The sequence below is a fragment of the Haemaphysalis longicornis genome, unplaced genomic scaffold, assembly GCF_048455015.1.
Source record: "Haemaphysalis longicornis isolate Haplotype H1 unplaced genomic scaffold, Haemaphysalis longicornis Haplotype H1 scaffold_1, whole genome shotgun sequence".
Classification (NCBI taxonomy): domain Eukaryota; kingdom Metazoa; phylum Arthropoda; class Arachnida; order Ixodida; family Ixodidae; genus Haemaphysalis; species Haemaphysalis longicornis.
The window spans coordinates 98079154-98097586 of record NW_027526203.1 but is presented as its reverse complement, the minus strand read 5'-3'; the positions used below and the strand labels follow the sequence as shown (position 1 = coordinate 98097586).

Genomic DNA, 18433 nt, shown 5'->3' with positions numbered 1-18433 from the left:
GGAGCAGCCGGCCGGTCTGCCTACAGGTCCGCCTACAGATGTGTTCGGCTTAGCACTGCGGCGGATATTCGATTGCCGCTCTCGTAAGCGGTGCAGATGACAATTTTTAATGCAACCCGCCATCGCATCATTAACTCCTTTCTGATATAAACGGCCATGGTTGGGACCTGAGGCTAATTTCGTGCAGCGGTCACAAGCTATCACTCGAGCTACCTGTGCCGGCTTGCGGCACTTCGCGGCCGTGGCCGCCGTCCGCACAACGACCGTGCGGCTCGCTCAGTGGGCTTTCCGTGTCTCCGGCGCGTTTTCCCGTCAAATGTAAATAAAAAAGTAAAAAAAAATGGAGTGCCTGGAATCGCTGTACAAGTTTGGTCGCGGCCAGCTGCCCGATGAGCCGACGAAATCACGGCGCCTACGCCGCCAACGATCGGGTCGTTCGTTCCCGAGAGCAGAAGCTCCGCCCTCACAGCCCTCAGATTGGAACGGCGAGCCGGCGGAAAACGCCGGCAGTGCGGAAGCGGCAAACACAAACTCATGACGGGTTTGGATGTTGTTTATTTACAAAATATCCACGGGACGTCGATTGCGCGAGGTCCTCTGCTGGCTGCTCGGTTACGTTTCGCACACTTTAAAATTGATTTTAAATATGTTCTAGGCTATATTGGCCGCTAATATTTCGCAGATCATGTGTGTTTGTTCACACCGAAATTATCTCGCCTTAAAAATTTTGTATCAGTACCCCTATAAGACTTCAGTCAGCAAACGGGGCGCACAGCTCGACGTAAAATGTGTGTGACGTTGCTTTGCTTGTCGTTCGACCGCGCGTTAAGCTTGCGTAACGTCAAGAGTAAATCAAAGCTACTCAGGTGGATTGGCCTGTGGAAATGAAAGCTGCCGTCGGAAGTTCATGCCGCGTCATTCCGCTTTCAAATAAGGCACTGCAGGGCGAGCACTTTCAGTTCGATGCAGAACTTTAACGTGGTGAGAGGCTTTTTTCCGTCCTTAAACCGGCCTGGAAGATACTAAACAATTATTATTCGCGCAAAGAATGCGTAAAATTGATCCAAGGGAGCATTTTAACAGCGGTGCTGTTTAAGCCGGTGGTTGGGCCACCAAACATGCTCAGAAAAACGTCGCCTATACTAGGTGACAACTTAAGAACGGCACCGATGATGATGATGATGATGATTTCTATTGGTTTCCCCTTTGTATCGGGGTGATGACATGTCATCTTACCAAAAAGGACTAATATACATATGTTTTACACTTTTGGTTTAATACTAGCGCTGCTTAGGGCAGGCACAAAAAGCTTATTAGGCACAAAATACTTTTTTTTTCCTGTTACAGGTGGTAACTGTCCTAGGCAATATTCCCCTCTCTGCTTTTCGTCCACCAGCATTCTAATCTTCTTTTCGTCCTCTCGACAGCCTTGAAGGTAACTTCCTCTGTGATACCCTTAAATCCTAGGGCTTCTGAAAGCCCAATATTCCCTTCATGTAGATTTGGATGGATACCCTCACATTCTAACACGATGTGCCGCATAGTTTCTGTTTCTTTTCCGCAGACCACGCATACCCCATCATTTTGTGAATACTTCCCCACAAAACTCTTAGTTCGCAGGCAACCTGCTCTAGCCTCAAAGTTGCCGCTGCGCTACCGGAAGTTGCCGCTGCGCCTTATCACTGTGGCCGGATGTTTCTCCGCGCGGCGCAAGTAGGGCGTTATTGGGAATATTTTGAACATGGCGTGAGCCGTTTCCATGATTTTTTGGACTTAATGTGCTTATAAACGACTCCAGTGACGACAAATAAACTGCGTGAGACAAGGCACACGATATCACGCATTCATAGCAAACCTCTTTCAAAACGCGCGCGCACTGACGTCACGGGTCCGGCGCTTTGGCGGAGTGGTACACTACATGAGGTGGTGCCGTTCTTGAGTTGTAACCGAGTATAGCGATCACGTCATCACACACGTGGCACCACCGCACCTTTGCCTCCCCGGGAACGGGTGGGATTCGTGCGGCCACTTGTTGGAGGCTTCATGCAACTCGTACAAGCACGGCTTTGAAAACGCGTCGCGGGGCGACTCATGTCACGATTCAGCACGCCGCTACCCGGTGCGGGCATGGTGCAAGTTTGGGGTAGTGCTGTAAATCTTTGGGTGCTGCGGCAAAGCCGCCTTCCTCCAACAGGTTTCGCCAAGCCGGAGTGCGTCCGCTGCGCGGGCCAACGCTGATGGTGAATTACGACCGCGGCAATTGCAAAACACACTGTTCTACCGAGGGATCGGGTTGAGACTTGAATGTGCGAGTGGACACCGCATCAGAGATCTCTCCTTTCCCACTCTCTGAGACTCGACGCGCGCCGGCTCTCAAGAGACCGGGAAAGAGTGTTCTCGTGTGTCTGTACCTTGTTCTTGCCGCGTGGAAAGGCATGGGAAGCGGCGGAACCGTTACTGCTTCTTTGTATAAATCCCACCCTCTCGGTTGTTCGTATCAGTCGACATTTGGGGTTAACTAAGAGCGCCACTCTGCCCGTCGTCTCTTGCTGTATCGTCGCTATCTCTCACCATGCAGTAAAAGCAGTTTAGTTTTGCTCTCGGCTTTTTGTCGCCAACACCAAGGCAGCTCATCTGGTCGCCGCTTTTGAACCGCACTACCAGTACATTGCGGAGGCGACGGAGCTCGGTAAGGGGACGCGTTCGCCAATGTAACACTCGCTTTATCGCTTGTTGCATCTGGTGGTGCAGTTTTGCTTGATTATGAGGTTTAACGCGCCTACGCTACACAGGTGATGAGGCACGCCTAGTGGAGGGGTCCAGTAAAGATGGTAGTGGTTCGTTTCCCCGAAGTCCGGTGTCGATCAGGAACCCAATCGCCCGGGCTCCGGTTGATTTGGCAGGAGGCTGGCAGGGCGATGGAGTTGAAGTTCTCGGAGACGGCGGTCGAATTGACGAACTCGAGGCATTGGGGTTGATTAAATGAAACGAAGGGTTTATATACAGCTATTTACAGTAGGAAAACTGAGTACCTGAGTAATAAAAGAAAAACTTCAAACTTCAGCTAGACGCTAGCTCTGAGTGCGCACAAATCACTCGAGCTCCTCAACTTCGTCTAACTCTACTATTCTCGGAGCGTACACAAACCGCTCGAGAAACGACGGCCGAGACTCTGCCCCGCCGCAAAATCCGTCTAGTTGCCCGGTACGGCGCTGTACGCTAAACCTGCGACGCGATCTTAACCTCTTGCCTAGGGGGCTCACAAATCCCAACCTAGCTTTAACGGTCGAGACTCCTTGTCCAGCCGGGAACTGCCCAGCTCGGCGCTCAGACGAGAACGATTTCCAACGGCCAAGTTCGGCCTCATAACACCTCGAGATCACCCTCTCTCGGGAACGCCCCTGTAGCGTTCGTACACGCGTACGGGAGTGCCCAAATTCACGTAGACAGCTGTCACTGCAGCGCGCTACGGAATATTCAATGAGGCGCCGCCATCTTTGGGTCAACGGCACGCTCGCGGACGAGCAAGGGCGCGCGACCCCGCGGGGTGAGAGCGAAAGGCGGCGACAGTGCACTGTGCCGCCCGGGGCGCGTTAACAATGGTGTCTCGCGCGGCGCGCGCTTCGATTCAGGTGATTCCACCTCCTCCGCGCGTCACGTCGACGATTCTCGGAACCCGGCGGCGCCGTCTCCTTTCTCAATGGGGGATTATCCCCGTGGTATTCGGTGGGCCAGACAATCCGCCTCCCGTGCGCGCCGTGACGAATTGGCGACGGCTGCGGCGTAGAGTCCACAGTGCTGAGCCCCCAGACAGAGTGGCGGGTTCTCACGCGCAGCCCGGGTGCCTGGCCGCTGATCTCATAAGTGGACCTTACATCCGGAATAATTTTGACCGCCTGGATTCTTTAATGTGCGTCGAAATATCGAACACACGGGAGTATTCGCTTTTCGCCTCCATGAGAAAAGAGGCTGCCGCAGTCGGGAATCTAACTCGCGCCCTTGGGCTTAGCAGCACAACGTCTTAGCCACTGAGCCACCGCGGCGGTAGAATTGTGAAGTTTTGACGGTGCAAAAAGAAGAATTAATGTCAACATGAAAGAAGCTAAAATGCCGAGAAGCGATAATGTTAATCAACTTCTTAATTCGCATCGCACACCCCAGACCACCCAGGCCGAACGGTTGCCACCGAACGAGTTCAAAATTTTTGAGCAAACGCTCGTCCCGCGGCGCTGCGCCCTCCGCTACTATTGGAGCTTCACCGCCAAGCCGGTGGGCACGCGCACATTCTACGCACTTCAATAGCCGAGTGTTCATTGTTCTTTCGAGGCCTAACGACGACACCCCGATGAAAACTTGGCCTAGTCTCTAAGCATGAACACGCATACGCTTAGCCTAACGAAGAATAAGCTAGGTGGGGCAGCCAGCTTCGCTGTTGATGAACATGCGGCAGTGTTCAAAGCTAGCCAGTGGACAGTAAGTTAAGTGCCTGTCCTGCACTGATTTCGACATGGAATGCCGTGTTGACACCGAGAATTCCCATTTGGCTGCGACGTCAACGTACCCACCCACAATACTCTCTCATGCTCACTGGACTGGCCTGTGACAATGATAGCGGCCGTCGAAAGTTAACGTCACCAATAGTCATGGGTGGTGGTGATTTATTAACAAAGGAGGGAAGAGAAAAGGCCTGGGGATATTGTTGAACTCAACGGGGAGTTCACCCTCATACAACCCAGTCCAGGGAGTCATTTGACTGCGACGTCACCACACTCACCCACACTTCTCCCATACACACTCAAGGGTTTGGTTAGTGGCAACTAGAGCTGTAGTTGGCGGCGCACAGCTGATTCACCAATTCCCATGTGGCTGCGACGTCAGCATAATCACACGCAGTTCTCTCATACCCACTCAGGGGAAGTCGAAAGCGACGATGACAGCGGCCGTCAGAGGATAACAGCTGCTTCACCGTTTGCTGCGACGCCAACGTAATATGCTTTCGCATATAAACACATACGGCGTCTGAAATGTCTCTGCTTTGCCTTGGTTATGACATTGCTATCAAAAGTTTTAGTTCTTGCAACCGAAACGTACCCGGCTAATTGTGGTAAAAATAATGCTCCTGTGACGTCACACTGGTACGCAAGGTATGTGTGGGCTCTAAAGAGGCCATGCAGACAAAATACAGGTATGTTTTATTCTAAAGATTTCGTGTTTTATAGCGCTTGTCCGGAAGCAAATGACGCCGCGTTCACTCAGACATTTATCAATTCAGGTTACAATTTTGATTCTCCCGCCAAATCATGTGTTTTCGTGACGTCTGCCATAAAGTCACAAGGGCGGGCATTCAAACTAACTTCCAGTGCGTTATCAGGTTCTGCAGCCTTGCTTACCGTCAGTGCTCCCATATGGCGCTGCCATACTGAGCTGCGGACCATTGTCCGTCCGCCGTTGCGTTGTTTTTCACCAAATTCGCACCTGGCTTATTTTTGTTACGGTAGAAAGAAATCGTTTCGTGAATCATGTGGTATGCTCGACATAGAGGGTCACGTAAGTCAACATGGCTTACGCCAATCGGCCAGTCTCGTGTAAGACAACTCAAGAGCGGCTGACTGCTGTGCAGCTAAAACAAGCATAGTGCCCCAGTCCCAATAGCACTGCTCATCGGTACTTCTGTGTTTACGTAAATTTTCGTAACTTTTATTGCTTACCCTTCCATTCCTGCTGCTGTAAAATGAATATGCAATAGATTTAAGCGCAAATAGCTCGTTCCGCAAGCTTATAAGCCATGCCTAATTAGCGTTTGTTTTTGCCGGCCTCAGGCAATCGCACAGCTGGCCATATGGCATCATAGGTTCTGTTGCGGTAAATGAGCTAGTGGTTCGGATGGCCATCCTCTTTTTTCCTATTGATATCGTTTATTTTAGCGAAATGTGCGTTAAAAGTGGTTGTCAGTATTATTCTAGCGAGGCAATCTTTCGAATGAACCAAACTTGTGTTTTGTCTGCATGGCCGCTTTAAGGAACGCCGGCAAAGTAAGAGAAATATTTTGTGAGCATTGCTAAGTTATCTGATTGGGTTAAGGTCGGTAATATTTGGCACGTGGTCGCTTAATCTGATTGCTGTAGAAGCTTGCTGACCATGTTCTAACGGTATTTCATGAAGAGTAAAAGAAGTTTCAGGGGCCCTTTAAGAGCTCGCTTTGCGGTGGAATGAAATGCGTCCCTGTATCATCAAGTGATTTTGAAAATTTCGTTCCAGTCCGTGCGCCTATTTGATACAAAAAGATATCTTACTAAATTGCGTCTGGAGTGGGCCCAGCTGGTTCATTCTGAACATATTAAACAGCGCAAAAATGCGAGGAATAAGAGTAACGGAGGACAAGACAAGCGCTCAGAGACGATCAGCGCTTGTCGGTGCTTTCTTTGTTTCGTATGTTCAGATCTCTTACGCAGCTCACCACAAATCCCGGGACGTTTATTCATGAAGACAACGTAACCTAATAGCACAATCGCACCAATGAAAAAACGAGCTGAGAGTCCTTGAAACACTTTCGCTGTTTCTTGTTTGACTGTAAATAAAATATGACTAATTGTCCTTTTTGTGTGGCTGCCACCGTGGTTCCGTTAATCGGAATTTGTCTGCTCAGGATAGAGGAAGCTCGGGTGGCATACTATGCGCGCCACAATTTTTGTAGACATGATTCCAGTTAAATTTGTTTAAACGCAACGAAGTAATTGTAAAAGACGGCCAATAATTTTGGCGCGCGCACACCGTACTCAACGCAGTCCTTTCGCTCATGCGGGCAGACGCCTCAAGTCATGTGCGAGCGTCCACTGGCGCCGATCCGTGGACTTGTATGGCTAGGATGTCGAGCACAATTAACGTACCTAAAGTGTCTGATAGTAGAAACGTTTTGCTCTTACACTTTGCTCAAGTCACTCGCGACAACGGAGGGTGTGTAAACACTGTAGTCTTCATCAATTAAATTCCATAGACCTCTTTGAACAATGTGTCCGAGAGAGAATGTCGCGCGTCCATCCTTCATCTTAATTTTCCCAGCAATTCAACCATTTTGGACTGAAGGGTAAAATCTAACCTCGAACAGAGCGCGGGGCGAGCCGTAATCTTCTGATTTTTTTGCTCATAGACAATAAATTTGGAGAAAGCTGTCCAAAAACGCGCACTTCTCTCATGCACATTCTCGTACTAATGAGGAAGAATGAGTTGACTCGGCAGGTCGAGAATCCGGCGTCCTGCGTCAGCAAAATTTGCCCACAAAATGGCACACATTGCCAATAGAATAAAAGCAAAGTAATAGAGTTGAAATAAAAATGGTGTACAATGGTGCACGGGAATCAACCGAGGGAGTCCGGAATGCGAGACTAGCCCGCATCCAAAACAACACCACAGCTGCATGACACTACTAGCCAATGAAGTGTGTGGTCTAATCAATGCGTTGCGGGCGTTGGAGATGTGCCTGCATGAGTCATTTAAACACGCTAATTACAGAAGTATCATTGTCGCGGGTAGCGCTCCCGCTAAATGTCATCTTTGCTTGGCGACACGAAAGCGGTTATGTCTCCAGACGTATAGTAACGGAGAGAAAAAGAAAAAGATGCACAGGAGAAATCGTGGTGATGTCATGAGACGACGCGTTCAGCAGTTGTACACAGTCATGCTTTCGTGTTCACCAGATAAGTGGGCTCTTTAGGGGTCTTGAGTTTTTGTTTTCACAGTCTGCTGCATTTTTTCTTTCTGTGATGCCAAATGAGTGCTTTAATGCAGAGCATAAAAACACAGAGATTCTTTATCCGCATGACATTAGCAGGTAGGAACTCGCCCTATTTACGCGCAGTCTTCACGATCGCAAGTAAACTCACAGAGTGCTAGCGCGGCCGCGGCCGCGGCGGCCGCTTTTCTTATGGAGGCGAAAAGCAAAAACGCCCGTGTGTACGAGATTTCGGCGCACATTAAAGATCCCCAGGTAGTCAAAATTAATCCGGAGCCCTCCACTACGGCGCGCCTCATCGCCTACGTTGCGTCGGCGCGTTAAACCCTACAATCAAGTATACTAACAAACCCCAGTGACAGTGAAATGTCAAAACGTGGGCACAGAGTATAAAAGTGGCAATGACGACAAAATGCAACTTCGCTCCATTTGAAAGAGTTCGGCTTTGGCCACTCACTCAGCTCCGCCCCCCACCCCACAAACTGCGTTTTTAAACGGGAAATGGGAAGAGATATTAAAAAAAAATCCAATTTGGCGCTAGAGTGACGTAATATGGGCCAGCTCCAGAAAACGTAGTCATCGGTGTGTTACTGGCACGTTTGTGTTCAAGTGATACAACCAAACCGAACTTGTTGGCCCACAACAATCACCCAGCCATGTTTCTTCGAGGTGGCCTAGGCCAGCGGCCGTCAATCGCACGAACAAGATTCGGCGACATCAAAGAGAAATATCCGGAAAGTGTCTGTTGAGTGCCCATTGCTTCATACGTTTTCTTTAATACGTAGTTTATTTTTTTAACTTGGTATAAAATTGGTCTAATGGAGCCAAAGCAATCTTTTGAATGAAGCGAACTTGCATTTTGTCTTCACCGAGGGCGTGCGAGATGCCTACCATGCGCTCGGAGTGAACGAAGTTGTTGACGTTGAGCATGACGGCCCACCAGTTCCGGCGGCAGGCGGCCACCTCGGGCAGGATCTTCTCCTTCCAAATGGGGCCCGAACCCAGCAGGGGCACCAGGGTGAAGAAGCACAGCAGCACCAGGCAGCCCGGGGTCAGCCTGTGGGCGCACGCAGGGCACCGGGAAACAGAGACAGGCCTTGCGAATTGCTGCAGTGTTCATTGAGCCATCGAGACGCCTCTTTCGGCCGTCCAGGCAGTGCATATAGTCACGTCAAACCCCGATCCCCAACGAAGCGCTGCCTAGAACAGCTGGGGGTAAGGAGGAGGATGAAACCACACGCAGCAAGCAGCCCGAACCGGTCCCTTCTCTAACGGAAAAAGGACACTTGGCGGCGACAGCAAAACGTCAGCGACGTTACCTATTATTGTGGCAATACATTGCCAGCTGCCGTGGCATGGCCAGGAAATTTTTTCGCGGCGGGTAAAGGGATTTGGGAAAGAAAGAGCGTGCGCAAACAAATCCCCAATAATTATTATATCTTATAATACAATTCTTCGTCATTTCCATGCGCTGCAAACATTGACGGGCATCGAACGCGAAAAATAAGAAAATCTTGGCCACGAAACTTTCACACACTGGAAATTCCATACCACTTCCGTCCGTTACATCGGGGGTAACGGACATTCCTGCGCATTAATCCACGCATTTCCTTCTGGTAACGTAACGTATTATGCGTTTGGTACGGTTTCAAGGTGAATAACAGCGCGAAGGGCTAATGCGTTATAATGCCAGACGGGACGGGACGGGACTGTAAGTTTGTGGAGGCTGAAACACATGAATCCTTCATGCGTGTATCTACACCGGCCCTGTGCGGTGTTACTCACCACAAATATATGCCACGAAATGGGTGATTAACATTCAGGCTTCCATCGTATTGCGTGATTACTTTTTACACGTGGAAGCCGACCGCCTCATCAGTGGAAAGCACTAGGAGGGTGCTCTGGAAGTAGCCTTCGGGCGAATAATTTCGTAAGCTTTCCCATCGATTCATTTTATACGTTAATTGCTAATTGCGTACCGGCTCGCACTTAACGGCTGTCTTGAATAACAATGGCGAAACCATAATTTATAACACAAGCACGGAATACAAACAAGAATCCGGCTGCTTTGCAAGCGATGTGAGCACCCGTGACAGCTTGTGTACAGTTAAGGCATGATGACGCAGTACCACAATCACGCATCCCTCGTGCTTTCATACTTTGTTGCTCTAATTTTGTTTTTGCTTACGAAACATCTGAATACTACTTGATTACAGGCTCGACACCACTTACAGGCTCGACACCACTTGCAGAGTTGGACGTCAAGCTGTAGGTCCCCGTACAAACTCCGGGAGTGCGAGGAAATGACATCACTTTACGAGTGATTTTTTATGTGGTTTTAAAGCTGCGCGCAAGTGAACAAAACGTTTTACGTTTTCGTGAACCACATCGTTAAACACATCACAAACAGCCTCCAGTCGCTGCGAAGCCTAGCTTACCTTAGGTACCTGTAGAGAAAGATGCCGAACGTCTGTTTCTTCATGTTTTTCTTGTCGATATTTTTCAGCACGTTCATTGACAAAAGAAGGCCGCTGAAAATTGCAATAAGAAAACAGAAATGTCAGTAGCGACCAATGGGAAGACGTTATAGCCTAGTGGGTGAACCACGAGTTGGTTACCTGAGAAAGAAAAATGTGTCCACAGCGAGCAAGCCATTCACGATGAATTGGAATGAAAAAGATTCCACAGCAGGTATCAGGAACTTGAGCCCACCTGTTTGAAAGGTATTTGAAAATGAGTGTAGTTGAGCAAACATTTTCCCACGCGAACAGTAAAAGCGTGCTTAAGCTATTGTTTGAAGTAGCATTGACTTATATACAGGTTTTTTGTTCGTGTTACTATACAGGTTACAAATACAAAAAACTAGCAAAGCGGCTCGAATGCTTTTTTGGCAAGTCAGTTGCATGGCTAGGTGAACACCATTGATGGCTATTTAATTACGAGCTCATTAATTTAATTAATCCATTCTTCCACCCCTTTTACTAAACGTTTAGTAGACAAGCTTATCTGAACGATTTTTGCCAGTCCGTAATTGAATACCCCACCAATTTTTTAAAATTTGTGCCACGGAAGTGAACTTTGAACTAGCCACTCCAAAATTTTCCCACATTCCCATGAATCCAGAGAAGAAACTGCCACCCTCGCAACGTTTCATAGAAGCTCATGTTTCCATCGCAAACTTCTCCCTGATATATTCCCCACCAAAAAAATACCTGACCAGCTGTAATTTCGACTTCTTGCCCGGAACCCTGCACCGTAAGGTAATGGAGTGCTAAAAATGCCGATACCTACTAACCCCTTCCCCTCTTACTAGCAGTGAGCGGCCTGCCTGACGAGCGAGCCCGTATCCGGGGGCCCAGTGCACGCTAGTGAAGAGGGCCTGAAACGCCATTCAAGGCCTAGGACATCCCAGACAAGGCAAGACCCGAACCGGGCGTTTGACGAAACAACGGCATTACAGCGCTTTAAACGAAAATTTATTGCTCTTTCTCCTGGCCGCTGAATTTATGTGACAACAAAATCAAGGATGTGCGAAGCGCTGCACTGACCACCGCATTTCGCGCCGGAAGATGATGTACACTATGACGGAACTGACATTGGCATTAGGGTTTGATACCAGACATGACGTAGGTGAACGGACGGTAGACGCTGAGCTGGTGGCCAGAATTGCCACCCCAAGGTAACAGGAATGCATTATCTTGATACCAGTGTTGTGTTACGTAAAGATGAACGTCGCTTTAGTTGGGCAATACTTCAATAAAGTTGCTCGACTGCGTGCTCTCGCTGACCCGGGGCCGCCTTCTGCCGAGGCTAAAAATATTGATGCTAATTTTGTTACCGTAACACCTGCTCCGACGAAAATTGGGGCGTGTTCTTCCAGCACTGAACGCACGCTTGGATTTCGTATCGAGGCAGTTTTAATCCAAAATTCGGTGGCAGATACACGAAATCCCTGTAGACAACTTTGCGCAAACAATAGACACGCACAATGACAAAGGTCTGTACTTGTACCGGAGAAAGGTTTGTCTGCGCTTCCTCGCCGGCACCTAGTTTATGCTTTCGCCTCAAAACCCTGTAAGCAGAGTCGAAGTGCCCCCGAGGAAGTTTTTTGCGCGTCATTATAACTGCGAGTATACTAAGCAAATTTCAACTGGCCGGAATACGATCCTCTTGTGTACATACGGTTTACGTGTCTCTAAAGAAAAAAAAAAAAGGATAGCTTTAAACGGTGCGGGTTGCGATTTGAAAATGCAAGCCTGGCCCTTAAAGCTTATCATTAAAAAATTTGTCCATAAATTTTAGGTACCTCATTATGTGTGGTAGTCTCACGATGTTTTTAGCAATAATGTCCGTCTGGTCATATAACCTGCTTCCAGAAAAAAACCTCGACATTGATATTGATCTGATAGTTCTGATAAAAAAGTATCGAACAAAATAAAACATTCTGTTAATAGCAAAATACGATTTTACCGCGCAAAGAGTCTCTTCCGTTCATTTGGTCAGTCTCCAAGTGACCAGACAATAGTAAGCTGAATGCACGCTGACATGTACAGTGAGTGAGCTGCGTAGATATAGAAGTTACCGCGCCATTTTGTATTGTTACTTCGGGGGCAGCGTGCACTAACCTTCCTAGCTGTGGCTAAGCTAGCGTGTGACCTAAGGTGGCGACTGCTTGCCACTACTTTTCTTGTGCCTCGACTACCCACTGCAGATAGTACGCACCCATATTTTTAAGCAGGATTACGGCATCCCTGTGCATTTGTGACCCAGCATTAATTGCTACTGCTTCCAGGCATAGGTTTCTATTTAAACTATGGCTCCTAGAGACAGCGGGGCGCACATTGACATGAGGTTCTGCAGTGGCACGTATACTGGACAGAAAGCTGCACGAATGCATGATCCGGAAGTTTCACTACCGAGTTAATTATAAGATTACTATAGAAGACAGAGAGCTGTCGGATACGACTACCGATAATTATCTAGAAGAACTGGAGCGTTCATTCGCCTATTTTCGCACAATGAGCCGCAGTCACCGTACGGGAAGCGCAATCAGCACAGCTTCTGGAAAAAGAAATCATTCGAAGTTGCCAGACACTGAAGCTAATGGAAAGAAATAAGACAACAGGGGCTCAGTGATCGTTTTTCTTAGTGCATTAAAACTTGGACATTGAAGACTAACGTTTCCCATCATTAGCACTGGCAGATGATTAGAACTGACGGATGAAAAGCAAGCGTCAGTAAGTCAGTAAGTCAGCGAGGGGCGTCGGCAGAAACAGAGACAATGGCACGAATGACAGTTCATAGACGTTCCGGGTCTAGGCGCAAGTAAGGTGCGCATTTTTGTTAGGTGGACGGTGAAAGTTGCGATTCTTTATATTCTAATATTTATTTCACTATAAATTGCAGATGTAAGGTTGCAGACTCCACCCCAAACCTACGAAGAAAATCCCGCGGATGCCCACGCACTCGGGCACACCGTATGCCGCCTTCGAGCGAAGTCAGCACAGAGCCGCCCAGTGAACTGCATCTAAGGTTAGGTTGTACCTACGCACTGCTTGGAATTCCACGTTGAGGTACGTCTGCGACAGCACCACCCAAAACATGGTGATGACCCGGATGCCATGCAGACAGTTCATCGCCGACGGCACGTCGTCGGTCGTCAGCAACTGCCTCAGGTTCCGAAAGATGCCGAACGTGGCCAGCACGCTCTTGTTCGCTTCTGAAGGGAGGAAAAATGTGCGTTACATCGGATGCCGACAGAACTGCGAGATACAGTCGAACCTCGTTGTAACGAACACTGATATAGCGAAATATCGGCTATAACGAACTAATTAGAAGCTTCGGTAGGCCACGCTTTATTTCAGTGACACTCATTCTTTTTATAACGAAACCGAAACCCCCAGAACCGCGCGTGATATCGGCTACAACAGAGAATTATTTGGCTTGTGAGAGGCTCGGAACTCAAAAGCTAGATTTAGAACTCCAAAAAATAATTTGAAGATGAGAGTTTGTAAAACTGGAAAAGTATAAAAGGCTGTTTTGTGTGGGGACACTGGAAATTTTCAACCTGCAGTGCTGTGAAAAGTCGCCAGTCGAAGATCACATCATTCTTCAAATAGGAATGCAGGCCTGTTTTTTTCAAAGGAACTTTGTTCTGGTTATTTCACGTTGTTATGTTCCGGTCCATTTAGTTTGAAATTACACGAGGAGACAGGTAAGGATGACCTCGTTTACAGGGAGTGCGAAGCCTAGAATAATGTTGTTTTGTATATAGGATTCTTGCGCGACCCAGATTGGCGATTTGTAAGAGCCCGTTTATATCTGTACTGTTACAACGAATACCGGATGTAACAAACTAATTTACTGCCCCGATATTACTTCGCTATAACGAGGTTCGACTGTATTGGCGCTTTGTACAAGTGTGATCATTCGGATGTCATACTGGAGGACGATGTTTAATTTATGCCAGAAAAGAACGAGGCAACCTTCTTATAGGCAGGGTGGATCCAGTGAAGCTTCTCCGGACACTCAGGGAAGGCACACAAAAAGAAAAGGGAGAGGGGCGAGGAAAGGCCCTCCCTTTCGATTCAAAATACGCGGGCAAAGAGAACACGTATGGAGTGCATACAGATTGCGTACTTCTCCTGAACGCTTCAGAGATGGTGGGCCTCTTGACTACGCTGAGGACGATCTCGAGCAGCGTCCCGAGAAGTAAGACAGTCCCCAGGAGGCCGAACATGCATCTGCGGAGAGAATGCCACGATGAAGGTGCAGGATGTAGTAGCAGCGTTCCAATTCAAAGTCGAGGTTGGAAATGTTCTTTTGATGTTTACTGCGGTCAAAATATCTCACTCTCGTGGCAGAGTTCAGCAAGTATTTAACGGAAATAGTGTCTCTACAAAACTTTCACGGGACCAGTGTGGCAGACATGGAACGATACCTTTTTCAGAGACAGTTATATTTTATCACACGCGTATGTCTTGATATCTTCGCCTTGGTCACCTCACTAGCCGTTTTTTTCTGCTCTGAGATACCAGAAGTGATCACTACTCCCAATGAAAACTGCCCCTTTCTGGAACTAGTGGTACAGGCATTTCTTCTTACTACATCCAATCGGAACCTGGTTAAGCAACCTTCACAAAAAACGAATTTTGAAGGTTGCGAAGTGTGTCAGGTGGGGAGGGGGCAATGATAAGTCTCACGGGGCCACATATGGTCTTATCATCTATGTATCCCATGACAAAAGTCATCATTATCATCAACCACAACTCATCCGTGTTCCGTTCAGGACGGGGGCCTTCCCCAGAGATTCACAAGCACTCCTGTCACGGACTTTCTCCAGATCATTATATGCCCCAAATTTTCTGTCCCCCCAAGATGAAGTGACCTTATGAAGGATGCCGCGAAAGCAATTCTGTCATGGGGCACTGGCGATCTGATGCCTGTATAAAGGCTAAGGAATGGTCCTTCTCAAATATTCTGAAGGGATGCGAAGCCGCGATGAGGGATCAGCTATACGACTTGTTTGAAATATAGCGAGACTCCATGGCTTGAAAAAACCTAGATTAAAATCGCGCGCTTCCACTGCTCTACTGCATTTTCTATGTGAGCATATTCCGGCGGAGAATATTTTCGTGAAGCAAGAAACGAGCATCATTTCAAACTTCAATTAAAGGCATGTCTTCCGTACGAGGACTAATGACATTTTTAACGCTTATAGATTGCTCTTAGGGGCCAACAAGACCGCATTCGTTTTAAAGCCGTGGCGTTAAAATTGGAGTTATGGATCATTTCCTCAACCAAGGAGAAACCACTCCGTTCAGTAACAAAAACTGAAAAAAATGCCGCTTTGAAACTGTGAATAAAGGTAACCAGCGTTCAAAAAAACATTGCTACTTTTGTTATCCCAATTGGCCCACATGAGCTAAAGCTTCCCTATAAACTAAATTTGACTTGAAAAAATCCCGCAGATATATCAGATATATAGGAATTATTACGTGACAAAAACATAAAACAAAAGAAAACACGACTTTACGCTACCAGTCTGCCCAATATACTTATGCTTAGCCTCAAATGTACCTAAGTGGACTGCTTTAAAGCAGTCCACATGTATGAAGTATCCCCTGGCGCTTTTGAATTGGAAAATTCAGCAGGGCTGTTTCACTTATCCTGCACATTACGGACTGGGGTTTCGGTGGTGTTTAACAATCATACGAAATCATGGGATGAAAGCGGCTTCAAATATCGACGCCAGAAAAGCGAAGGCAACCGAAACCTACTCTATACTGGTACACGCTCAGACAACTTGCCCATGCCAAAAGTGCTGCACAGCCCATACGGGCTTAGCAAAGAAATAAGAAAGGAAACGAAGACAAGGGCAATGAGATTTTCTTTCAAATAAAGAACATGGGCAGTTTGCTTACATGGCGACTAGTTGCTCTTCTGTGAGAGTGACGATGCTTTTAGTCTCGCATTCAGCGACGCTGACGCCGAGCTTCAGGTTTGCGACCGCTGCACGTTTTTAACAGGGAGAAACAAACAAACAAACAATATGGCATTTGTTATCATAATGAACTCATGGCCAGCTATCAATTTTAACACTGCAAAATATTAGTAATCTTCATCCCCAAAATAATCGTGTTCAGTACTGGGATCCTTGATTTCAGGCTTGCCGTGGTAAACAACTACGGGCTAAAGTTTCAACCATCTGGGGTTGAAACTACGTTTTTTGTCTTCTTCAGCGGAAGTTAACTCAGGTGGTCTAAATTAAGCGCGTGCACTTCGGCACGGCTCACCTCGCAGCCAAGCTATGCGCGTCGCTTGGGCGTGCGGAGACAAACTTCGAAATATTTGGAAAATTTTAGTTTTCCCCTGCACCCAGTAAGAGGCATAAAATGTTGGCGGATTCTGCCACAGAATACATTTATGTCGAGCCCATGTATGGGATGATAGTGGTCCCTGTTGTGGAGTCGGCCGCGACCGCCGGAACGACCAGTGAAGCTTGAACCTCCTGGTCTGCCATGGGCAGCGTAACGCTTTGCCACAGTGCTCGGACGGGGTTTGTTTTGCGTAGGTATATCTCAGGCATCCCCATATCTGAAGGGTGCAGAAGGGTTCCGAGATACTGGCAGGCAGTACAGTTAGGTGAAGGGTGTACGGCTGGGTGAATAGGGTGTTATTTAGCGCGATTGGGAGATGTGTTCGTTCGCTAAAGGTGCCATGCCTGTTCGTGTTTGGTGGTGAGCGGTGTGTGTGCCAAGGGGGGGGGGGGGGGTGGTAGGCACGGCGAGAGAGGCGATAATGCGTGGTAATGTCATTGTACGTTGTCATACCGTCTCCAGCGGATCTGGCGCCATGGTACGGGAACGAACTGGTCAGGGCTCGGATGGTGAGTTCTCGAGCCATACTGTGGGCAACTTCATTCCCCTCCAGGCCAGCGTGCGCCGGAGCCCAGATGATTTCTACGGGGGACGTTGGGGGTGCTTACTGGAGAATTGTGAGTGCCTGAGGCTAAAATCTCGTGCACACGGACACGTCTCATAATTTACGGGAAAAATTTTACGTCTCTCATAAAACTGCGTGACGATCTGAAATCGAACTTAGAGCCGAGGAATACATCACCTTGGCCACTCAGACACCTACACCAGCAGTTTTAAAAAACGCCTATTAAAATCTTCAAGATATTACCACATGCATAGTTATTTTGCTTGGAAAATGTAAAATCTAAGTGATTATTTTTTACACAAAGTTAATGTCATGCTATAACCGATCTGTGGTCAGGAAAATACAGAAGTGTCTGTGCGGTACATCACTAATCGGCTGAGAAAATAGAACTGCTAAAACTTTTTAGAAGTTCTGACGAACAATATTTCTAGGCAGGGGCCTGTTTTTTCACATTAAATTAATGGCACCGCTCAATAAATGATTGGCAAGGCAAGAACGTATACAGGAAAGGCATGATAGCGTATATCAACGTTTACTATTAACAAAGATGTGGTCGTAAAGGCATACTAGCCATGCTGAAGAAAAAGGTGTTTTAGAGAGAAAGCTATGTTATTCCAGGTGCAAGCCCAGAAAAGACTTTGTTCCGTGATTTCTTCGTAGCGTCAATTTGACCTTCAAGCTCAGCCAAGGTAAATCCAGCGCCTCGTGTGGTAGCGAAGCGAAAGCGTCTAATCGCTTGTTCGTTCCAAGGCTGTTTGCGTGCGCAGAGGGAGACAGGGAGAAAGAGTAAGGGTGAGTGCTGTCAGAAAATAATACAAGGAGGCGCTGACTGCATTCAAGTTCACTGCGCGTTCGCGCCTACAATGCCGAGTGCGCCGGCAGCATTTAGGTTTGTCCTGGCCTGCCAGCATCTCTGCATTCACTACACGCTCTCGGCGTGGAAACCAAGTTATGGCTTGACAAACTTGGTTTAATGGCGTTCAACCGCGGCAAATTTATGTTGGCCTTACTTTCGTTCGACAGTTATTTTACTTTGTAGCAACGGCGCCAATGGATTGCTTATGCAAGCAGGTCACAAGAAGCTTCTGGTTTTTGTTACAACTTAGTGAAGACGCGGTCACATCAAGCTTCAGATTTTTTGCCTGGAACAGCGCTCCTGTTACCTGGACGGTCGCCCATGCTTGTCATCCTGTACAAGAAGTCGCCAGGTGCGGCTTTCCCCCCGCCTCAAGCCTTTACGCAACTCGGAACCGATCTTAT

At 47.8% G+C, this 18433-nt stretch overlaps 1 protein-coding gene across 3 annotated transcripts in view; it reads right to left on the bottom strand.

Moving 5' to 3' along the window:
• LOC144178324 (nose resistant to fluoxetine protein 6-like) overlaps positions 1 to 18433 on the bottom strand; it is a 305623-nt gene that overhangs the window by 23728 nt on the left and 263462 nt on the right. For 2 of the 3 annotated variants that reach the window (XM_077706081.1, XM_077706090.1), the window contains 7 exons: positions 17062 to 17190; positions 16153 to 16240; positions 14369 to 14472; positions 13278 to 13448; positions 10348 to 10441; positions 10168 to 10260; positions 8621 to 8786 (listed from right to left, as the gene is read on the bottom strand). In XM_077706081.1, coding sequence (XP_077562207.1) covers positions 8621 to 8786; positions 10168 to 10260; positions 10348 to 10441; positions 13278 to 13448; positions 14369 to 14472; positions 16153 to 16240; positions 17062 to 17190 — 845 coding nt within the window. The remainder of the gene's footprint in view (positions 1 to 8620; positions 8787 to 10167; positions 10261 to 10347; positions 10442 to 13277; positions 13449 to 14368; positions 14473 to 16152; positions 16241 to 17061; positions 17191 to 18433) is intronic. The other variant, XM_077706099.1, reaches the window with a different exon arrangement.